At 37.2% G+C, this 22,379-nt stretch overlaps 1 protein-coding gene across 2 annotated transcripts in view; it reads right to left on the bottom strand.

The window, feature by feature from the left end:
* usp16 (ubiquitin specific peptidase 16) overlaps nt 1-22,379 on the bottom strand; it is a 33,372-nt gene that overhangs the window by 7,185 nt on the left and 3,808 nt on the right. For both annotated transcript variants that reach the window (XM_060833497.1, XM_060833498.1), the window contains exons 2-14: nt 20,391-20,480; nt 16,361-16,533; nt 15,227-15,330; nt 14,488-14,591; nt 13,951-14,114; nt 13,499-13,594; nt 11,643-11,773; nt 10,910-10,997; nt 7,008-7,089; nt 5,309-5,400; nt 3,396-3,452; nt 2,008-2,184; nt 478-1,222 (exon numbers count right to left, since the gene is read on the bottom strand). In XM_060833497.1, the coding sequence (XP_060689480.1) occupies nt 478-1,222; nt 2,008-2,184; nt 3,396-3,452; nt 5,309-5,400; nt 7,008-7,089; nt 10,910-10,997; nt 11,643-11,773; nt 13,499-13,594; nt 13,951-14,114; nt 14,488-14,591; nt 15,227-15,330; nt 16,361-16,533; nt 20,391-20,451 (2,074 nt within the window). In that variant the 5' untranslated portion in view covers nt 20,452-20,480. The remainder of the gene's footprint in view (nt 1-477; nt 1,223-2,007; nt 2,185-3,395; nt 3,453-5,308; nt 5,401-7,007; nt 7,090-10,909; nt 10,998-11,642; nt 11,774-13,498; nt 13,595-13,950; nt 14,115-14,487; nt 14,592-15,226; nt 15,331-16,360; nt 16,534-20,390; nt 20,481-22,379) is intronic.

Below are 22,379 nucleotides of genomic sequence, written 5' to 3'. Positions count from 1 at the left end.
CTTTTGCATCCGATACTTGCTTCATCCCACTACTGTTACCTGTGCCTTCAGCCATGTGGGCTCCTAGTTCTAGAACTGCTCTCCCAGAACTTAGTCTCTTCTTTAAAACACTACTTTAAATCTACTTCTTTCACAAAGCATTTGATCAGCTAGCTTAATTTTTTTTTTTGGCTTAGTATCAAATATTTAAAATGCCTACACCTTGTTAAGTACCTTTGTCTGTTTTACTATATAAAACACCACACAGAAATCCAACTTGTTGTTACATTGCTACTGGGATGCTTGTTATTACGATTATCCTACTCTCATAGATAGAAAGTATTTAAACTTGATTTATATTCTAGGATCAGCATTCAAGAGCTTAAAAGCGTTCAATTGTAATTGTTCCACCAGTAAAACTATACATAAATTTACACATTCATTGTACATGGTTTATGATATCGGAAATAGTAAATGCAAATCTCAATGTTTCACCACCATTTGCATTGGTTTTTGATCCTCTCTTGTACTGCCGTTGGGTGCATTCTTCACATAGCAGTTTATTTGCTCCAATGAGTTTTTCTATTTGGGTGAACTGACGTAAACAAGCCCTAATAGAACAATCCTCTACAGTTAGTAGCTCTCGGTCTGTAAGGGTACAAAATGCTTTCTCTGGGTCCAGCCAAACCACCCGTTTGTCTTTTGTGGAAGTGAACAGATCATTTGTTGTTTCAGAAGAGTTTTTATACTCTTTTAGAGTTAAAGTTATTTCATCATGATTCACTATACAATCGTTCAAGTTCAATTTATTCATGTTATTGACAATATTTTCTTCGTCTTCACTGGAACAAAGTGCACTAAATTGGTTCTCATTCATCATGTTTGACTCAAATATATCTGAAGAGTCGAAGTTCTTGGAATTGTAGGACTGATCAGAGGGAGATTTCCTATGCACAATTTCACCCTCTTCATTGTCTAGATCAGCATTGACTTGGGTCAGTTCTTGAACACTTCCTTCCATAGATTCTTTTTGTATGGTTCCAAGACAATGGCTAGCAGAAACGCCGTCAGTAGGACTCTGTTCTGGAGAAAGTGTTTCCATAGTGTTACTAGATTCCAGATCTGTCTTGTTTTCTAAAGAGGAAGCAACTTTTCCAGTCTGTACTTCATCCAAAGAACACTTTTCAGAAGAGTTCTCCAAATTGAGCAGTTTTGCCTGATGCTTTTGCTGCTGGCGTTGGTTCTACAAAGAAAGCAAAACACCGAAGAGGTAGTTTCATGAGAACTGAAAGAAAAGAGCAGAAAACTTCAAAAGCTAAAGTGGCATTTCTCAGAAGATCATGGCAATCATATTGACCAAGAATGTCAACCTAGTGGCAGTTTCTTTCTATAAGAGAGAAGTAAAACAAATCATCAGTATCAAAAAGTTAGGGTGCTTCAGTACAAAAATGAAATGCATTAGCTCAAGTAAGACATTTTTTTAATCCCCTTAACAGTACGATATGTCAAATGTACATAATGAGAACACTGAGATAGGAAGAATGTGTTTAAAATGCAGTGCTGAGATTCAAACAGGGATAAGATGTTGAAGTATAAGCTGAAAAGACAATGCAAGACATTTGACACTTTTGTTTTGAAGTGTAAATTAATTGCAGCTAGGTGAAATACTGATGGTTTGGCCTCCAATAGTGGAAGAGATAGTTGGGTCTGGAGCAGAGGTAGTCAAAGAAGATGACTGACGAGATGACAACTCTGCATGCTAAAACATACAAATTCGGAGCAGACTATTTGGCTCCTCGAACCATGGAGAGAGACAAGGTTGAACTGCAGTGTGTCCATTAAAAAACAGGAGAACTAAATGGAGAGTGGGGATAACTGGTATTCATTTTGTATTCCTCTAGCAAAGAATCAGTACAGATCTAGCAGTACCAACTCTAAAATGTTCCCCATCCAAGTCATAATTTTCCAAGGTTCTAAGTGAGAATTTAATGATAAAATTTGTTTAGGTTACAGCAAGATGTGATTTACCTTGGCCTGCTTTTTAGCCTGTTTTTTAGCCTTTTTCTGTTGATATTTGCTAGTGCCAGTTGAGACATCATCTCTGTTCTTGGAAATAAAGTTTCCATCGCAATCCCCACGGTTATCATTCTGATCCTCATCAACAATGTTCCTTCCAGATTTTCCCAGAGGCTTTTTCTTATCAATCTGTGTTTAAACACCACAATTAATATATTGACAAGCTTAACCCTGAGTGATGAATAGGTCCTGCTGGTAATTCCTCTGCTGGAGAGATCAAACAAACCAGATCATACGCATTTTACCACATCATTAGGAGAAATGATAAACAGGTTTGGATGATGTTGCTGTAACAATGATTTAATGACACAGGCCAAGCAGATTTCAGCTTTATAAACAATCATGCTTGGAAAAGCAATGACTTTTTTTTCAAAGGCAGTTAATTATATTCATAAATATACACATCAAATACTTAATAATGCAGTCAAAGCACTGATTCCTTTGCAAGAGGGAATGCCAAGGTCTCAAGGCATGTCCTTATACTGACTCTGAAGCTATTAATCATGGGCAAGGTCTTCTAATGGGCAATAATCTAAATGAATGTTAAAGATGACTAATGACATTTATTGAGTAGAGAAGATCTATTTTCTCCATTGGAAGGCAATGAATTTTAAAACCAGACATTCAGGGTGATGTCAGCAAGTTCTTCACACAGAATTGTGGAAATCTGGAACTCTCTTGCCCCAAAACACTGCTGAGATGAAGGCAATTAAAAATTTCAAAACAGATCAATAGCTTTTGCTAGGTAGGAGTATTGATGTATACAGAATCAAGATAAGCAAATGGGGTTAGAACACACAGAATAGATATGACTAATGACAGAACTGACTCAAAAGACTGCTCTTATGTATCTGTGATTACAAGAGACAGTAGAGCCAATGCCAAAACATCATCATGAAGAAAACCCAACAACAAGCTATGGTTCCAGCAGTGGCTGCTGGACCAGGATTGGGAACCTTGGCTGATTTTAGTTCCACAATACTAAAGAACCTCAGACCAGATACAATGGTCCATATGACTACCCTGGCTGGGAGCAATGGAGAGCACATAACAAGATCACAACATCGACACTCTTGCTTTTTGGCTCAAATAATTCATGTGGCCCCTTTGTGAGCATCTCATCTAAAAAAAAAATCATACATTAAGCAGTCATCTTAACATTGAGAACATCACTCTTCGAGCAATATTGTGCAGGAATCAGTTTTGAGACACAGGAAAACACGATCACTTCTGCTTTTAGGCAGATAGAGTTTTGTTGCATTGCTGAACTTACAAGGAATCAAAGGTAAGTGAAAAGCAAAGAAAAATAAACTTATACAATGAATTAATTTATGTTTTACCTGCTCATCCAAAACAGGGAGCGACAAGTCTAAAAATGATTCTTCTACTAATGTAACCTGAAAGGAAATACAAAGAATTTATTGCTTAACCTATAAACTAAGCAACAGCATGTACCCTTCCGGCAGCTGCCAAAATAGTTTATTGGCAGAGAAACCTCTCTGATATATGACTTGGGTGGCTATTCTTAATGTTTTACCATGTAGAATGTTATAGTTATGAACATGTGAATACAAATGAGGAACTAGGCTCTTCGAGCCATTCCACCATTCAATAACATCATGCTGTTTGGATTTTAATCTCAACTCTGCATGCCTGCATAGCCCTGATAATCTTGCATTCCCCTGATAATCAAGAATCTAAATACTTCTGCCTTAAAAATATCTAATGGAACCCAATAATGTTTTATATTGCTGTACACTTATGTTTAACAGCAATCAGCAACAGAAACATTTTTTACTCTGTTTGCAATAGCAGGGCAAATGGTAACTATACACTGGGTGAAATCAGGTAGTTCAACACCATTAAATTTTCATTTAACTAAATCTTGAATATTACTACAGATCACCAACCTACAAAATCATATCCATGATGAAATGTTTTAAACTTGTGCACATCCAGAAAAGATAGGCTGTGTTATAAATTGTTTAAAAAAAAAATCAAAATTAGTGCTTGATCAACTTTAAGCTGGCAAAAGTAGTGTATTATTTTCAAACTGTCAAAGTGAAGTTACAATTTTCAAAAGAACATATTTCAATGTTGAGTATTTAGTAAAGTTTGAAAGAAAGCTTTTTTTAAAAATGGAAAGCTCCATACAAAAAAAATACAAATATAGATGACATTAACTACACATATACACACACAAACATATTGACAGGTATTAAAAGAATATTGAATAACAGGCATATCTAAGATTGCATGACACAAAGTAGTCACTAGATGATCTTCCTAAGCTTTTAGACAACCTATTTTTTTTCTTATGCACAAAGTAACTTAATAAAAGGGCACAAATTGTCTGTCTAAATTTAGTTATCATTGTACAACTGTATACTAGACAGACAGTAAACAATGACAGTTTCTATTCAACTTAGGCATTGGAATAGTAAGACAGGAGCTGGAGTGTTCTGCATTGGATAGCTGTACTGTACAAATTCACAAAATCCAAAGTTTGATTGCCAACCTCCTTTTAATTCATTGGCCTCAGTCAGCAAGCACGGTGGCTCAATGGTTAGCACTGCTGCCTCACAGCACCAGGGACCCGGGTCCGATTCCAGCCTTGGGCGACTGCCTATGTGGAGTTTGCATATTCTCCCCGTGTCTGCATGGGTTTCCTCTCACAGTCCAAAGATGTGCAGGTTAGGTGAATTGGCCATGCTAAATTGCCCGTAGTGTTAGGTGCATTCTTCAGAGGTAAGTGGGTCTGGGTGGGTTATTCCTCGGAGGGTCGGTGAGGACTTGTTGGGCTGAAGGGCCTGTTTCCACACTGCAATGAATCTAATCTAATCTAAGCTCAGAAGGAATAGCTACAATTTGCCAAAGAACCCATGAGTTGGAAAAGTGAAAAGCACTCAGGTGCCTTAGTCGATGTCCATCAGTATGATGTTAGGATTGGACTTGGGTACGATGCACCTAAATCCAATTAACTACCTGATGCAAGTGGAAGCATTCTGTTAAACTATTAGAGGATATCTGGCATTGTGGAACTGTAAGTAACAAACCATTACAGGACAGGAGGAGGAGAATACTGAGGCAAAACAAAATTGGCTTACATGTTAACTTTATCAAAAATACACTTTGCCCACAATAGTGAACTATTTCACATCCCTTGTAGGTAACACAATCATTCCAAAATTATTTTCTGTCATCAACATTTTGTACACATTCTTTTCAACTGATTCTTGTTGATCTATCTCACCATTTTGCATTCCTCGCACATGATTGTACTTGTCATTTTGCCACCAAACACCTGGTCAACGAAGTTTAGCATGGACCCTTCTTTTTCATATGCTAGTATAAGGAAGAAAATCCAATTGTAAATCATTTTGCATAGCCAAGCATGGAAACATTTCTTACCTTGTGGCTGGAATGAAAAACCGCCCCTTTTCACTACTGCAGTACTGCAATATATGCCTGCAGCCATTAGAGGCTGCTAGTGAGCTGAGTAAAAATTGTCATCAGCAATGTTTGTCATTGAGTCAGTTTGTGATGCAGTGGTGCCAACAGCGCAGGTTCAAAAGGCATTGGCTTAGGCTATTGTGAAGGTTAGGCCTTCTCAACCTCACCGTCTCATGGCGTGGTGATTAAAGTCACCACCAGTGGTCTCTAATGAGAGAGCAGCCTATAGTATTCTGGGACTATGATAACTTTACAGTTAACACGAATATCACCTAATAACTCTGAAAAATCTTTACAAGTAATTGGCAACTTTTGTAAAAGCACCTCTGGATCACTAAGGTATTTTGAAGAAGGACATCTATTTGCCTTTCTTACTTAATTTTACCCACGGTTAACATTTAATTGCCCAATGACATAGCCGAGCAAAACAAACAGATGATCCAAAACCCTACAGAAAAGTCAAACCAGATACAGCAGTTCACAACCTCAAGGATCAATAAGAATGGGTAGCCAATATTGGCCTTGCCAGTGATGTCTACATTCCACAAAAAGGTAAAGAAAAAGCCCTAAGATGGATGGAGAAAACAACTACATCTGTTTAATACTCATAGTCCAAATGATCTAAGTGTCTCCACATATTTGTTAAAAAGTAAAACAATAAAATGTTTCTGGGCTGAAGAACCTTGCTCAAAGCTCAATTAAGCTACCTACAAATCATGGTATTCTACTGATAACTCAAATTGAAACACAAACTCATTATCACAACCAGTGTAAAATAGGTTCACGAAAAGACACTAATGCAACGAATGTATCTCTTTCACTAGAGGAGGATCGGTTATTCAAAAGGCCAAATTCATTGTACAGAATATCCTCTCAGCAATTACGTCAGAAAATTTACAAGTTTCTTAAACAAAGTCGATCTGAATTCTATGTATAAGCATAGTTAGTGTACACTATTCAGATACACTGCATACTAATACTGTTACTCCAGCATTGTGACATCCAACCCAACATCAGCTGTAATAATAAAATCAGGAGTAATAGTTTTCTGTACGGTACATTCTGCTACTTCTAATGTGATCACAAATTTGAATAATAGCTCAAAATATTAACAGTGTTATTGGCCCAATAACTGTGGTAAGGGTCCTCACATATTCCTTCAAAGTATTATCGATGAATTTCCTTCATAATTCTCACTTCCTCTCGAGTTTCTGCCTACAAGGCCCATTTTAACATGATAGTCAGCTTTACACCACATGACCTTCTGGAACTTCTTTTACTCTTAATTGAGGATCACCCCTTAAAAACTCGAACTCTGGCCTTCCAACTCTCTCTCATCACACTTTTTGACCTCTAGACTAACTACAGCAGTTCTGCCACCTATTCAATGTTCCCTTTGATCTGTATTGTTCAACAGTACCTCAGGCAGTGCATTCACCCACCAACTCACAGGTAGAGTTCCCCTCTTCATTATAATAGTGGTGATACTATAAAATTACCTTTCATGGTTTTCCTGGATTCTTCATTTTCCATCATCTCTGAAGAGTAATTTAAGGCTTTTACAATACCAGCACCAATACGCTAAAAAAAAACACATTGAAATATGCGTTTAGAAAAAAATAATTTTTCATTATAGGACTTTATACATAGAGCTTCAATCACCTTCCACTATATAATCTGCAAAATATATAGTTGATTCTTCACTACATAATCCAATATGCATTTCGATGTACAATCCCTATCGCTTAGTGAGCACATTGCTGTCAGTGATATAGAAGTGCATAAGAATCTTGTAAAACGTTTGGAGAGACTTTTTCATTCTCTTTGTTTCAGTCTAAGTATTCCAATCTTGTCTGCACATTGCATAAACAGCCTTAACACACTTCAAACAAAATTTGATAGAGGGTAAAACAGGTGAGCTATAAATTGTCATTTTGCTCCAAATTATGAACTTTGAATGGTGAGAAGATCAAGATCTTAGCTGTATGTTTTTGGAACAGGCACTTTTGTTCCAAAGATGTGCCAACAAGCTTTAGTTCTGATTGTGATATTCTTGCACAGCTCTATTCCTCACATGATAAAAGTTTAACAAACTTTTAAAACCCACCAAGTAGAGGATGTGAGTTTGCTAAGACTTGAATAACTACCTACATTAACAGTTTACTGACAAAAGAGGTAGAAAAGAGAATATTTTAAAGTAGTGATACACCAAGATCTATTGGCCATCAAACATTTAACAGTTTTATACTTGTCAGAATCATAATCAAACCTAATAAATGATATTATTCTTTTAATCATTACTGCTTTATTTTAATAATGTTTTTAAATTTGGACAACAGAGCAAATGAGACCCATTACGATAGCAAGTGAATACAACAACCAACCGCCCTAGCAATTAATGATAAGTAAGCATCCTTTTTTGAGGCATGCACCTTTGTAAAGAGATTATTATAATGGTATAAGAGATGGTGCCAATTTTCTGATATAAGTGGCTGTTCAGAATAAACAGGGATGGAGCAAGTGGTGTCAATTGTACTAACAACAATATACGCAAATTGAAATAACTCAATATTTACCTTGACCACATAATGAAACTGTGCAGATAATTTATTTTCTGACAATATTTCCGAATGGATGTTCATTGTATACTCTCAAAAGTGTACACGGAGTATTGAAGAAATTTTTGATGACTTACTTGACCAGGGATGCACTTGCATGGGAGGCAGTTCAGAGGAGGTTCACTGGATTGAATCTAGAGATCAAGGGTTTGTCTTATGATGAGAGATTGAGTAGTTTAGACCTATACTCCCTGGAGCTTAGAAGAAGAATGAGAGGTCTAATGGAGGTATACTGGAGGCTACAGAGGATTGACAGAGTAGATGTAGAGAGGATATTTCCCCATGTGGGGCAATCTGGAATGAGAGGTCATGGTTTTAGGATAAGGGGTAACAGATTTAAAACAGATATGAGGCAGAATTACTCCTCTTAAAAGGGTCGTAAATGTGTAGAATTCACAAATCGAGTGTGACATAAGATGCTTGGATGCTGAATAAATTTGAGCAGATGGACAGATTTTTAATTAACAGCAGAGCAGGTTCGAGGTGCTGAACTGCCACCCCTGCTCCTGATGTTACATTCCAACATAAAAGGCGACAGTTATCTTAAACTCTCCATCCCATAGAAATCCACACCTGCCCCCCCCATGCACAAATTCACCCATCTTAAACCAAGCCTCTATTACACAATTTAGGTGATTGTTCAAAACATTTAGCATCTTTTGAATATTTAAAGTTTTCCTGATATTTGTTTTCAATTTACTTTTCACCATTTATGATCCCACTTTCCTAGGAACAAATAAGGCAAACACAGATTAATATAATAAGGTCATCCCTTAACTGTTTACTTCCTTGTATCATCAAATTATATCTTTTTCCAATCCATTCCCTTCACACTTGTGTGATGCTGCTGCTCCTTTAATAAGGTTATGTTGTCCTTGGTTTTTCTTCCCCGAAGGGCTTGTAAACACAGACTTCGTGAGGTCTAGGTAGGACGGGTTTTAGGGCCAATTTAATTATACCTAACAGATACTGCTCTGGAAAAAAGCTTTTCAGTCTTAAAAAAGACACTCGCGCATTGAAAGAGGAGTGGCCAGTTCTACCAGCTCAGCTTATCTCTGGTTTGGTTTTTTTTTAGCAAGCAGTCAGTTGGGAAGCTACTGGACCCAAAAAAACAGATCTATGCCGATCGTCCCTCTCTCTGACATTTCTCCTGGAAGTACCTGTGCTGAAGTTTTCCTTTTTTTTTGCAAAGGGGCGTTTATGGGGATTGTTGCAAGTGTTTGGAACAGCATCATTACGTTGGGATAATCTGTGGGGTTTTTGGATAGGTTAAGTTATTCTATATTCTGTTTTCTTTTGTTAGTGTTTCATTCTGTAATCTTGCAAATAAATTCTGTTTTGTTTAAAACTAAATGGTTGAGCCAGCTCCTGGAATATCCACTCGACACCTGCTTAAAAACAACTAGCCGTGATTAAGGTCAGGGCTACTTTCTTGAAATGTTTTGAGGGGGTCTGGCCTGGTCCATAACATTTGGAATCAGTTTGACTACTCTAAGCACAAATGTAAGTGTTAATTTTTTTTGTACCTGTTTAATTGGTGTACTTTTCAAGATGTAGAAATCAAAACTAGTCACTATGTTTAAAGTGCTCTGCCCATTGCACTATCAAACCTGTGGAGTAACAGTCCTGGTTGTAATATTCCAGCACTCTATTATGGTTGTAGGTTTGCTCATTGAGCTTGAAGGTTCATTTTTGGATGTTTTATCACCATACTAGGTAGCATCATCAGTGCGCCTCCGGATGAAGCGCTGGTGGCATCGCCTACTATCTGTGTGTTTAGGTTCCTTGGGTTGGTGACGTCATTTCCTGTCCTTTTTCTCAAGGGGTGGTAAATGAGATCCAAGTCAACATGTTTGTTGACAGAGTTCCGGTTGGAATGCCATGCTTCTCGGAATTCTCGTGCAGATCTCTGTTTGACTTGTTCTAGGATGGAAGTGTTGTCCCAGTCAAAGTGGTGTCCTTCCTCCTCTGTATGTGAGGATACTAGTGAGAAAGGGTCATGTATTTTTATGGCTTGTTGATGTTCATCTATCCTGGTGGCTAGTTTTCTGCTTGTTTGTCCAATGTAGTGTTTGACATGACCCACTCTCACTAGTATCTTCACATACAGATGAGGAAAGACACCACTTAAACTGGGACAACACATCCATCCTAGGACAAGCCAAACAGAGACATGCATGAGAATTCCGAGAAGCATGGCATTCCAACGGGAACTCTATCAACAAACACATTGACTTGGATCCCATTTACCACCTCCCCGCTCCCCCTCCCAGAAAAAGAACAGGAAATGACGTCATGACAAAAAAGAATGCCACCAACCCAAGGAAACCCAAACACAAATGGAAAGCAGGCCATGCCACCAGTTCTTCATCCGGAGGCTCACTGAAGATGTTACCTGGTATGGTGACAAAACGTCTGAAAATGAACCCTTCAGCTCAGCAAGCAAACCTACATCCAGAATCTAAACCTGAGCTGCAAATCTTCTCAAAACTCGCTAGCATTCTATTTTATTTATAAATTGTTCTGCCACATTGGCAAGGCAATGAAAGTTGAGCATCACATCTAGTTTCTGTGACTATTAAGGTATGACCCATGTTTCTGACCTATGTAGAATACTTCATACTTATCCATGTTAATATGCTACTTCATATAATTGGAACAAGTCCCTCAATTTATTGTTAAATGCAATTCTAATATATCCCTCAGCTCAACATCACTCATCTGGTGTACATTTCAGTGCAGCAGTTACAGGCAGTTGCTGATGATCATTGCAGACTACTTACTTTGATCTCCTCAGTCCTCATTCCATCTAATAAGTAACGAAGCAACTCTTGGCTATCCTGCTGTTGGAATCCTTTAAATCGTACAGCTCTGAGGAACACATTGGAAAAACACGTAAATGGCCCGCATCTATAATCCATACGTTCTTTACATAATACATTTCTTTTTATATCTTTCACTTATCAACACTGAAAGTGTATAGCACACAAACAGGAATACACTATTTTGGATTAAGTTTAAGCCAAAGTTCTACCTGCCTTCTCAGGCACACACAGGAGCTTCTACATCAATTTTCAAAGAACAGAAGTTCTCCTAGTGTCCTGCCCCAGACTTAACCTGCTTTAGTGTCGTTTTTAGGTTATTTGTTTCATACCTTTCTATTCAATTACTTGTTGGCAGGCACATTTCCTACAATGGTGACTACATTAAAACAAAACTCAAGGAGCTGCAATGTGCGTTTGATTACCGAGGTTATGAGAAGGCAAGCATTTTTTTTCAATAAGGTCAATGTGGACAATTTGCCAAACAACAAACCAGCAAACTTTCTTGCAAGTGAGTGTTTTAAAATAAAAGTAACCTAGACAATGTAAATATCATAAAAATTATTCACAAGTCTAACAGTGATAACTTCAAACTATTACATTTGTTCTGAAAATTCTGAAAAACAGTGCAAGATGTTTTGGTCTGAATATTAATGGCATCATATTTGCATATCGATGAATGGGCAATACTCACTTTTTACAGACCTGAGTGAACAACTCCTTAGGAGTGATAACATTCTTTTTGGTATCTTGGAAATCAAGAAGAAATTGGCGCATTGCTGATGACAGTGGTCCCGGTTGATCAAGGTGAATCTCTAGCTGTCCCTGATAATTTAAAGAAAAATTCATAAAGCTCTAAAGTCAAAATAAATCATTGTTCTGTTCAGATGAAGCCATATTAGATTACTTACTTACAGTGTGGAAACAGGCCCTTTGGCTCAACAAGTCCACACCAACCCGCCGAAGCGCAACCCACCCAGACCCATTCCCCTACATTTACCCCTTCGACTAACACTTTGGACAATTTAACATGGCCAATTCACCTAACCTGCACATTTTGGACTGTGGGAGGAAACCCACGCAGACACGGGGAGAATGTGCAAACTCCACACAGTCAGTCACCCGAGGTGGGAATTGAACCTGGGTCTCTGGCACTGTGAGGCAGCAGTGCTAACTACTGTGCCGCCCATATTGGACTGGAAAGGTCATCTCTGTTTCAATCTCATGGATGCTGCCAGGCTAGTTGAGCATATCCAACACTTTGTTTTTCACATGACAAGTATTTATAGTACTTCCAGTAAATATTTTTGAGTCTAACAGGAATAAACTTTTTTAAAAATGCTATGAAGTACACATTCCAATGAGCTGTATTTACTTACACATGAGGCCATTTCCAACAAGTTCAAATTTGAAGTCTGGAGTTAAGCAAGAGTTTAAAAATAAGAGAAGCTAATAGTCCAAAATATTTGTTTCAATAAAAAAAAGTATTAAATGTGAGATTTAAGATTAAAAGAATTAAAACCAATTCAATAATTCTTGATAATCAGGTAATACCTTTAGTGGTATGTACAATAGGATCTGGCTAGGATCAGTTGATGTTTTCTAATTAAAGTGACTTGATTTTCATGACCCTCGTACAAACATGGTGAACTAGGAAATGAAAAGCTACTATATAAGATAATCTGGAACTCAAACCCCAATCACCAATAAACATAAATTTCACAAATTTTAGATTTGCAAACAACGAAACATTGCAACTTTGCAATATTCTAACACAGAATCCAAGAATACCTACTGTGTGGAAACAGGACATTCAGCCCACCAGGTCCACATTGACCCTCCGAACAGCATCCCACCCAGACCCATTCTCATCCTCCTAGCGTATCCTTGTAACTCTGCATTTTCCATGGCTACCATACACATCCCTGTACACTATTAGCAATTTAGCATGTCCAGTCCACCTAACGTGCACATCTTTGGACTGTGAGCGGAAACTGGAACACCCGGCAGAATCCCACACAGAGAAGGGGAGAATGTGCAAACTCCACACAGTCGCCCAAGGGTGAAATCAAACCCGTGTCACCCGGGTCTCTGGTGCTGTGAGGCAGCAGTGCTAATCACTGAACCACTGTTCCACCCTTAAGCATGCTTTAAAAGCGGAAAAGAAACTGAACTAAATGGTTACTTCCAATTAACAGCCAGCCATTCTTTGTTAAGATCAGAAGTTGCAGTTCATCTCCCACAAGGAGTTAAATATATTTTAATATTTGTAGATAATTTGCCAATTCACAAAGAAATCTTACCAAGCATACTTTTTTTGCTAGCTTTCCTTAGATGTGCCTTTAATGATAACCGTGTGCAACATGTTTGTTAGACATCACTGAGAGCAGAGAATAAATGATTCAAAGCTTTAAAAGATACAAGGACAGAGAACAAATAAAAATTCAAAAGATGGTGATATTTCATATTATAATTAATTTATTACAATGGGTTAAACTCTATAGATCACAAACTATAAAATGTAAGACTTTCAAGTAAGTCAACACTTACCAAATTTAAAGAATCAGGTGTCATAATTGTCAGTGTACTTCCATTCATTTTTAACTGCTGAATCAACTCATGCAGTACATAGGTCTGTGATAAGATCTGAATGAATAAAGAAAGATAATGATATTCTGTTCCTTGCAATTGTTAGAAATTAAAAAACCTTCAATGAACAAAAAGTACCCAGATAATCTTCAAAAATGTCCTTAAAAAGTCTTAAAACACAACAACACCACAGCAATAGGGATAGAAAGTACAATGTAGTATTATGGCTTCTGAGTAATTGACTGCTGATAATTATAGCCTTCAATCGCACAAAATTTCTGTTTATGTTTTCCCATTTGTGCAGTTTCTAGTCTGCAATTTAAATGGTCAACCAAAAGGAAAACATAAGCCAGCTACTTGATACATTGTGACTTTTAAGTGGTCAGCGCAACATTTTCATACTTGATAACTACCTGCATGACAGCATTAAAAAAACAAGTATTGCCAAGATTACTGAGCCCTTTCACTGGTATCTGTTGATTCAGTTGTGCCACAGTCTTTCCTTTCTCATGTTTCCCAGTTTCTGTTGTATTGTCTTCCTTTCCCTTAGTTTTCTCATTTGTTTGAGACACCATAGCTGAAATTAGAAATACAAGCAATTTAAATTGGATGCATCTCTACTCCACACATTAACCATTTCCATAATCTATTACCACCACACCCACTACAGCATTCGAGTTAATTGAATGCCAAAGGTGCCAATTATAGCTAGTATACACACATTTCAAAATGTTTTTGTCAAATAATCAGCATTTTTGTTCTGTAGTCTCAGTGGAAAACTGCATAAAACATTTGCAAATTATTACATCTGTACCTGTACCATGGAGAACAGCAACTTTCAGCAGTCTGCAATAACTGCAACTTAATACTCAGCAACATAAGAGCCAAGTTGTGATAAATGATATTTATACAATAACTATTTAATTTGAACTACCTTCTGGATAACTCACCTCCTTTTACACATTTGTCAGTAGTCTTTTTTTGGATATATGCCACAAATTGACCTAACTGATCTTTGACTTCATAGTGTATTTCTTCATCACACAAGTAGCACCTGTATCAGAATAATGAAGAATTAAATCAAACTAAACTCAAATTAACGTAACCATTTAACTTAATTTACAACCATTCTCTCTAATCCTTATTTTGTTATAGATTTTTGCAGTATTACTCTTTTTCTTTAAGTATATGCTTATAACGCTGCTTCTACAGCTCCACACCTCTCCACATCGCTACGATCAGAAGAAGGAGACAGTTATGCAAATTTCCCCAAAACCATTGTTAACATTGCTTCAATACTAGTATAGTTACAGCAAGGTCATAAAACAAATTTTCTTAGCTTATACCTTTGTGGATAGTGGCTGATGGAAAACAATTCTGAAGTTCAACATCCGACCTTGGTGATGCTGGCTAATCCCCAAAAGATCAAGCCAATGTGTATTTATTTGCCAGAAGTAATCAGAGATCTCAAAAATATAACCTTTTGACTAAGTGCTGGATTCCTCAGTTTTTCATTAGAGGGTTTTTCTGCTCCTGCATTGCTTAAAATCAGGAGTCCACAAACATTTTGCAATTCACCATCAAAATTGCAGGAGGAAGTCAAAACTGACTTAAAAGTGAATGTAGTGCAGCACGATTTATAAAGCATAATCCATGAATATGCCACCATTTGTGCAACGTTGAACCTACCATACAGCCCAACAGTCCAAATTAAGAACCACACAATGTGGTTCGGAATGCTGCTTCTCATGATGTTTAAAGGCATGTTGTTCTTCTGAATTCCTTCCACAACCCTGAAAAATAAAAATCATTCAGACATTTGTAGAATGCTGAAGAAATCATTGCAAACCACATGAAAAAAACAATAAAAGGAAATGCAGCACCTGAAAGGTTTCTCTGTATTATAGGTTGCACGCATATAACTTTAACTAAAATTGTCAGAAAGTAGAACTACGTATAGAGTGCATGGCAGCTTTCAACAATGGTAAAATTAAAAACACAGGCACTACTAACCACTGAAGATATCTAAATATTGCTGTGATTCCCCAAGTTAAATTATGATGTTAAAATAACTAATAGATTGTGTTGAAAAGCCAGTAATTTTACAAGATTACTCTATTTAAAGTTCACCCTACTGCAACTAGGTTGTTAACATACTTCAACTGCAGAATATAATGACTCCCACATTGAAAATATCAAATTTAATTCAAAAATGAATATTCAGTAGCTTGTTAAACCACACAATTGTGCTATCATGATAGTCAAAATTATGTTTGTTGCTATTACTACAATTTCAAATTTAATCCCCAACAGTTAATTAGGACATACTGAATCTATAAATGTACTACATGTAAGTATATGTAGTTTAATAAAACAAATTTATCATTTAACACAAAATAATCAAAAAGCCACCTTTGCAGCAATGAACATAAATTTCAGTACTCATCGTATCACACTTAAAAAGTAAACTAAACATGTAACATATTATCAAATTTGAAGTTACTTGGGCAACATAATTAAATGAAGAAAACTAACAGCTTGAAACAGATGCCTTGGAATACAAGTGGAATGAATTGCCAGAGGAAGTGGTAAATGCAGTTACAGTCACAACATTTAAAAGACATTTGGACAGGCATATGAAAAGGAAAGGTTTAGAGAGATATGGGTCAAACGCAGGCAAATGGGACAATTTTAGTTTTGGAAACTTAGCGTGGACAAATTGGACTGAAAGGTCAATTTTCGTGCTGTACATCTTTATGACAAGTTTACACAGATCTTAGGATACTCCACAATGAGTAATATTTCGGTCAAATGACAATTTACCTGATGCCCACATTTTAAGCATAACCAGACCGCTGGATCGTCATCAAGTTCGTGTTTCTCCTCTGTTTTGGTATTCGCCTTGCAGTCATCACAAACATTCCAACAACGCTGAAGTAACTGTTTCTTAATCAGGTTTAGATTCACTGCTTTACGAACATGTAAACATTGTGGCACTGTAATAAATTCAAAAACATAGCAAATATAATTTAAGAGATGTGAATTTGGTTCTGAATTACATGTGCAATGTTATTGATTTCAATGCATATTTTTGCTCTGAAGCAAATAATGTAATGCAAGATTTAATGTGAACTGGTGCTAATATGCCCAACAACTTTCGTGTTATGTCATGTACTTGTGTTGAATGTGTCCTTATATTAATTTGGAGTAATCCGAAGCATGGGCTGAAGGTTACAGCATTGCAGTGTCCTACATCCAATGGTATAAATTATTAGTATACATTTATGTTGGGTTGAGCAGAACATGGACTGATAGTTGCAAATTCGCATTATGTTCTTAATCTTCGTTCAGTGCAAAGCTGCTGCTGGGGCAGAATGTTGGCTCAGTGGATAGCATTGCTGCCTCACAGCACCAGGCACCCGGGTTCGATAGCACTCTCGGGCAACCGTCTGTGTGGAGTTTGCACATTCTCCTTTTCTCTGCGTGGGATTCAGCCAGGTGCTCCAGTTTCCTCCCACAGTCCAAAGATGTGCAGGTTAGATGGCCTGGCGATGCTAAATTGCTCATATTGTTCAGGGATGTGTAGGTTAGCCATGGGAAATGCAGGGTTACAGCGTAGGGTAGGGGAATGAGGATGGGTCTGGGTGATATCCTGTTTGGACGGTCAGTGTGGACTTGTTGGGCCGAATGGGCTGTTTCCACACTGTACGGATTCTTGGATTCCATGTGAGAATGTCACATTTTGTCAAAGCTTTTCAATCTCGGGCGACTGTCTGTGTGGAGTTTGTATGTTCTCACACGTCTGCGTGGGTCTCCTCTGGGTGCTCCGGTTTCCTCCCACAATCCAAAGATGTGCAGGTTAGGTGAATTGGTCATGCTAAATTGTCCAGTATTCAGGGATGTGTAAGTTAGGTGCTTTAGACAGAGGTAAATATAGAGTAATGGGGAATGGGTTTGGGTGGATATTCTTCTCAGGGTTGGTGTGGACTTATTGGGCTGGAAGGCCTGTTTCCACACTGTAGGGATTCTATGATTCAAAAAAAAAATTGCGAACCTGGATTTTGTGTGTTAATGACTTTGAAACTGTCAATGTTTGTGATTGCTCTAACTCACAACAGGGGGGAAGCATCCCTGTCAAACAGACACGTGCAGTTAAATATTGATGTTACCAGTGATTGTCTGGTCCTCCACTTGGTGAGCATCTCAGGAGCGGAAATTTTACAAATCACAGAATTGACTTGAACTTCCATGTTTTATATGGTGTGTCTTGTAAAAATCCCTGAAGAAGTAGTAATTTATTGAATGAGGTGTAACTTGGATTATAAGCAGCATACTTTACTATAAATACTGAACAATTTCTCAATTTGAGAAATTATTTTATATCTGTGGAATGTTAAACACCTTCATGACGACAAAATTTCATGATATTTCAGCTTCTACCTTAATCTCATGTGTCTATTCTAATCTTTAGTTTACTCACAATAAAATTATTAAAATGTGAAAGATAATCAGTGCTTTCCCTTGTTGAATGCTGCAGTTGATTGTTAACATTAATTTAACTTGACTAAGGTGAAATCCATGCCACAATAATCACTAGATCTTTGTGGACTGTTTCTTTGATGTCAGTGACAAACAATGTCACTTGTTACTGCAACTGTTAGTGACGTAGCTATTGTCATGTGCACTTATAATAGTTGGTTACAGTGTTGTTTAAATATTCAAAATTTACATAATCTGCTTAGCTTCCTGTCTGGGACCGAACATGCAGAATGCAATCAGCGATTTTTAAAAAAACTGAAGCATTTTCTATGGAGCACATTAATATTGACATCAATCTTAATTTAGGGATAGAAACCTATATCTCTGAAATGCAAGAAGTGGTTTCAAATTCTACTCCAAGAAAAACAAAGCTGATGATTCTACGACCAGAACAACCTCGGTTGTTATCCAAACATAAATTATCTGAATTTCAGATTATCGAAACAAGATCTCAAGGTCCTGTAAAAACGTTATCTGTACAACCAGTTATCCGAACAAAATACTGCCTGACCGTCTCGTTTGGATAATCGAGGTTGTTCTGTACTGTGAGAGTGCTTCACTGTCAGAAGTGCCATCTGATTATGACTCATTAAACCAATTCCCTTTCATTTGTTCAGGTGGATATAAAAGATAGTGTTATCTGAAGAGCAGGATTGTGTTCCCAATACTGTTAAGCTTCCTGACCATTTATTACATTGTAGGAGCTTGCTGTATTCAAACTAGCAGATACTTCTGTCTGCAGTGACTACAGTTCAAATGTACTTCTTTGGCAGTGAATTACTTTAAGATGTGAAGGGTGCTACCAAAGTTCTCTTTGCTTTACAAACACCCTAGACTTTGTGAATTCTTGTCACTGGTCACTGAAAAAGACAGAATATACAGTGCAAATATAGTAAATTTGATTTAAAACAGGCTAAACTGGTTGTATGCTCCATTGCATCTCTTTCCATCCTATCTTTATCCATCAGAATTATCTTCCATTTCCTTCGCTTTCATACATCTATGAAATTTCCCTGAATTATTTCCTATAGCTGCACATTCCTATTTCTTAAGTTCTACATTCTTGCTCAGCTAGGAGTAAAGAATGTTTTTTTTAATTCCCTCGTACTTCTAGAAAACTCAATATTGATGCTCTCTAGTTTTGCTCTTCTCTAAATATAAACATTTTGTATCTGCTTTCAAACCCTTTCATAATGCCAAAGGCCTCTGAGGTCAATTTTCTGCCTTCTCTTTTCAAGAGACCCAATACATTTCAGTTCTGATATCATCCTTGTAAATCTCTTTCGCACGCTCCCCAGAATTGCCATATTCTTTTTATAAAATGGAAAGTAAAACTACACATAGTACTCCAAGTGTGGAGTTACCAAGATTCCATACAGACTTTTAGGATGATGTTTCTATTTGTCATTTTAAAAACTCAGTACTTTGCATCCTTTGATTGCTTTATTCATCTAATGCTGCAACTTGTAGTGGCTTTTGTATTTGTACTGCCAAATCCCTTTTCGATTTTACCTCATTTAGGTTCTTATTTTCCAAGTAATATGTGACTTTTTTAAAAAAATACATAATACCTCATAATGTTGAAATTGGACAATACATATTCTGCAAAGTTACCAATGTCTTCTTATAATTTGTTCCAATCTTCCTAAGCATTGACTCTCAATTTGTTGTTGTCTGTAAGTTTAGAAATCTTTTGTTTAGAAAGTTCTGTGGCCAGAGTACTAACTGTGATCATCTCGATTCTAGTTTTGAAATTGGTGGACAGTGCTTTCTATCAGTGAAACAGAGTGATATTGCACAAAGAAAGCATAATAATGATGCCCTGCCTAATGCGGAGGTCTCCAGGACCTGTCCTGTTATACTTAGCTGTGTCAATCTGCCAAGCAACAGCAAGATTATTGCATGAAATGCTCAATTTGCTTTGAAATTCTACAGCAGTAATGAAAACCAACTAAAGACATCTTATATTGATGACTATTTAGAAAACAGTAAATACTTACAATAAAATAAAGATTCTAGGTAAAGATAGCTTCTTTTTAACAATTTTCTTTTATTGTTAAAAGTTATTTTAACAATAACTGTTCGGAGGTTGGATAATTGGTTCAGTTGACCTTAAATTATTTGATGCACAGGATAGATTTTTATTAAAAAGTATTTTAAACATGGAAGAAAAATGCACTTCGTAGAATTTCAAGTTTATATAACAGTCCAGCACAGGAGAAGCCATTTGGCCAATCAGGTTTGTGACATTTTCTTTGCAGTTAAGTTTCACTTTTCTTCACTACAATTTGTAACAAAAGCAGCATTTTCTTACCACAGCTCTCAGAGGCTTCATCATCCTGTGAAGAATTTTGTCTTTCCTTTTTCTTTCCCATTTCAATGTTTCTGCCACAGTATTTTTCAACTATAATGTTTACAAAAATAGAAAGACAAATAAAAAAAATAATCAGTTGTAAAACTGTGGTTTTATACAATAATTTCAGGACAGCTCTTGTGACACAGTGGTAGCATCTCTCTCTTTGAGCTAGGAGGTCCAACTTTAAGTCTGACCTGCTCCAGGGTCACGTCATAACATCTGTGAACAAGCTGATTAAAATATCTTCACTAACTTCAGGTTCATTGTGTTATTATGTTAAAAATAATTTCACAAACATGTACTAGGCAGAACTAAAAGCTCTGTAAAAAAAAAAGACTGTAGAGTATATTGGAATTTTTAGCAGGGCACAAAATTGACATTCAAACATACCATCACGATTTCTTTCCCATCTGCCTCACATTATTTTTTGTTATATTCCAAACCTCACTACTTTCGTCATTCATAGAGGGAAAGAATCTCTCCCTGGTTTCTCACAAATTCATCCTTAAATTCCTAACTCCTTTAGTGCATTAACTATTGCTTGGTGATGGTATTTTTGCCTCCAAGTCAGAAGTTTGTTTCATCCCATGTACCAGAACACAAAACCTACACTCGCATTTCCACGCAGTACTGAATTGTGCAAAATAAGTCTGCTGGAATGCAATCTTAACCGAGGTTCCATATTCCCGCCTGGATGGATGTAAAAAAAAAAATCCACATCACTGTGACAAAGAATCTCAGGAGAATTCACCTCGTGTCCTGACAAACATTTAAATCTCAACCAACATAACAAAGACCAGATTGTCAAAAAAATGTTGTAAGTGGAACAATGCTGTGTACAAATGGTGTGTTAACTTTTCTTCGACAATGACTATAACTTCAAACCATTTGATATCCTCGAAGGCAGATTGCAACATTTTTCAGGTTCTGCAAGATGTTACATACATGTAAGTCTTTAATTTTATTTCTCTGGCTCCACCATCTCTAATACTGTTGATTTGCAAAATTGTTCCTTTCCCTCTGCCTTTAACGCTCATTCCTAATAATTACTCTGCCTTTTACTGCTTCCATTCTTGGAGCTCTGAAGAGTACCCTTTGAGTTCAGAAGAATGAATACTCAAGAAAATGTGGAGCATAATGCTCTAGTTCACAGATCTACCTAAGAATGTAACAAAGCTACTATACCATCCTGGAGAATTAATGTTAACTAAAGACTTTGAGGAAGTGGAAGCAGACAATGAAAAATAGATGTTTTGAATAGGCTGTAGTTTGTACAGAAAAGGAGTCTTGAATTACATTAATTTAGTTACAGACTACAGTGAGATGAGGAAACTGGTAAAATTGATTTTTATGCCATGTGGTTGGAGGATCCCAAGGCAGAAGGTGTTCTTTATCCAGGCATCGTGTGGCTAGGATTTAGCAGTAGAGGAGGCCCAGGACTTGCATGTCCTTGGCAGAGTGGGTGGGGGGAGTTGAAGTAATCGTCCACAGGGCGGTGAGGTTGTTTGGTGCATGGGTCCCAGAAATGTTCTCTGAAACATTGTGAGTTGGTGTGCTATCTTCCCAATGTAGAGGAGACGTTTTAGAAGGCAAGAATGCAAACACAACCGACTGCATTTGAAAAAGCTGAGATTTTTGAGAATACATTTATAGTATCATAGAAATGTACAGCATGGAAACAGGCCCTTCGGTCCAACCCGTCCATGCCAACCAGATATCCCAACCCAATCTAGACCCAATATGCCCCCTGGCCCATATTCCTCCAAACCCTTCCTATTCATATACCCATCCAAATGTCTTTTAAATGGTGCAATTGTATCAGCTGCCACCACTTCCGTACACACCACCCTCTGTGTGAAAACGTTGCCCCGCAGGTCTCTTTTATATCTTTCCCCTCTCACCCTCCCCAACCCCAGGGAAAAGACTTTGCCTATTTACCCTATCCAC

This window comes from Hemiscyllium ocellatum, chromosome 12 (genome assembly GCF_020745735.1).
Source record: "Hemiscyllium ocellatum isolate sHemOce1 chromosome 12, sHemOce1.pat.X.cur, whole genome shotgun sequence".
NCBI classification, from domain to species: domain Eukaryota; kingdom Metazoa; phylum Chordata; class Chondrichthyes; order Orectolobiformes; family Hemiscylliidae; genus Hemiscyllium; species Hemiscyllium ocellatum.
Note: the sequence above shows the minus strand (reverse complement) of the source record. Positions and strands in the feature narration are given on the sequence as shown.